Below are 2,034 nucleotides of genomic sequence, written 5' to 3'. Positions count from 1 at the left end.
GTTCTATTCTTCATATTACTTCTGAGTTAGGTGGTACACCCTACAATTCTACGATCCCATAGGATATATGGAGTCGGTGCTTAACTCGGTGGCCAAGCCCCCAACCCAAGTTTGCCGTAAGGATTGGAGTTTTTGATTATGATTCTGATACGCCACAGGGCACTAGGTTAGCGTATAATCCCTCTTGGGGACATAATAACCCATATCGACAAAACACAATTTTGGGCAATGAATTTTCTGAACTTGTACCTTATTTGGGTAACTACTTAACATCTCTTTATGACCATTTTTAACCTTTTATGAACATGAATAGTTCTAAGTTCTAAATCTGAAAATTTGAATAAACATCTGTATTTTGTTCTGTTCTGAATTACCATGGCATTATCTGTATTGGTGTCGTCACACCAAGACTTGCAAGTCTTGTATTTATTCCATAAGGTGCCATGTATGATTATTTCATTCTAAACAATGTTCAGGCCACTTGAACATGCATAGTATAAGAAAATTCATATTTCAAATCGTAAGTAAAAATCATGCCAAAAATTTCCATTCATTCAACAATTTCAATAAGTGGTGGCCAATTTCTCAAAACATTCCTGAAATCCCTTTATTTATCATTTTCAGCATGTCAATCAAAATAATATTCCTCTCTAATTCTTAATCATCATAAAATTCATGTAAGATAGTGAGGCTCTCGACCCATTCTTTAAATCATGCAATTTAGGATTTCATAACTTGTAAATCAAGTAGTAACATAATGGGAGAGGGAAAATATTCAATAATTCATGATCTTAATTCATATTTCAAGGCTTCAACACAATCATACATATATACTAGTCAAATCAATTTAAAGGGAAGGCCTAAAGACCAAAAGAATATTATCAAGGGCTTCAAGAGCATGATTACGAGTTGTAAATCCAAAACCCTTTTTGTAAGTTCACGATTTCTAAACCTTTATTCATCATTAAAACAATTTCACCATGCCAATGTAGTTTTAGGAAAACCCCACATACCTTAGATTACTTAGGAGAAGGAGTGAAATCAGAATCTTGCTTAAGTTCTTGAAATTCTTGGCTTCAAAGATGATTCTTGATATATGGGGGAAGGACTAGGGTTCTCTTTTGAGATAATTAGAGTAGTTTTTGATGATATTTTCCCTAAACACTCCTTGATTTTGTGTTATGGCAAAGTTATGACAGGGGAAAAAGACCAAAAAACCCTCCCCAAGGTCGGTTATTTTAAAAGAAGTCACGAACTGGGCATCAATGTGTTACCCAACATGACGCATTGAGATGGCGTCGGTAAACTATTTCATCGACGCTATCATCGACGCGGTGTGCCGACTTCACATCGGGCCACTGATTTCAATAGCCAAACACTCCTCTAACAATGCTCGAAAATTCCAAAACTTACCCAATATGTATTATTCACTTCCCCGATCATGAATCAACTTAAAAATTAACTTTTCGAGGTCGGGAAGGTCAAAAATAAAATCAAAGATTAGGAGCTCAAAATGTGACTAAGTCCATTTGACACTTAGAAAAATTTTCAGAAGATTGACCCTCCAAGCATACTATGTAGTGACATCAGGTCGAGAAAACTATGGGGTATTACCTACGAAAACCGCCTCTTCCTCTACCTCTACCAGAAAAATTAAAGGATTTTGCTTTAGAGAAAGATGGCTCCTCTTTCATCTTGAATGCTTTTCCTTCAACCTTCTCATGAGACCTGTTTAGCCTATCTTCATGAGCTAACGAAGAACCCGTTAATTCATCAAACATATAGTCAGATAAGTCCTTGGATTCTTCGATAGCAGCAACCACATCCTCAAACTTACTGGTTAAAAACCTCAAAATTTTTGCTACAATAGTTTCATCAACAATTTTTTCTCCATAAGACTTCATCAGATTAACAATTGCAGAGACTCTAGACATATAGTCTTGCGCGGATTCATACTTTTTCATGCTTAAAGTTTCAAAATCACGACGTAAAGTTTGCAATTTAACTACAATTACATTCTTTTCTCCCATATAC

The 2,034-nt window shown here is 35.5% G+C and overlaps 1 protein-coding gene across 1 annotated transcript; it reads right to left on the bottom strand.

Moving 5' to 3' along the window:
* Positions 1-1,610: 1,610 nt before the first annotated feature.
* Positions 1,611-2,030, bottom strand: LOC107869124. The gene has a single exon (XM_016715691.2). It carries the CDS (start codon positions 2,028-2,030, stop codon positions 1,611-1,613), a length of 420 nt encoding a protein of 139 aa, XP_016571177.2.
* Between the last annotated feature and the right edge of the window lie 4 nt (positions 2,031-2,034).

This window comes from Capsicum annuum, chromosome 4 (genome assembly GCF_002878395.1).
Source record: "Capsicum annuum cultivar UCD-10X-F1 chromosome 4, UCD10Xv1.1, whole genome shotgun sequence".
NCBI classification, from domain to species: domain Eukaryota; kingdom Viridiplantae; phylum Streptophyta; class Magnoliopsida; order Solanales; family Solanaceae; genus Capsicum; species Capsicum annuum.
The sequence above is the reverse complement of the archived record's forward strand: the minus strand, read 5'-3'. Positions and strand labels throughout refer to the sequence as shown.

What these genes read in the sequence shown, in the direction of transcription:
- LOC107869124 (XM_016715691.2), bottom strand. Translation starts at nt 2,030, where the DNA reads ATGGGAGAAAAGAATGTAATTGTAGTTAAATTGCAAACTTTACGTCGT.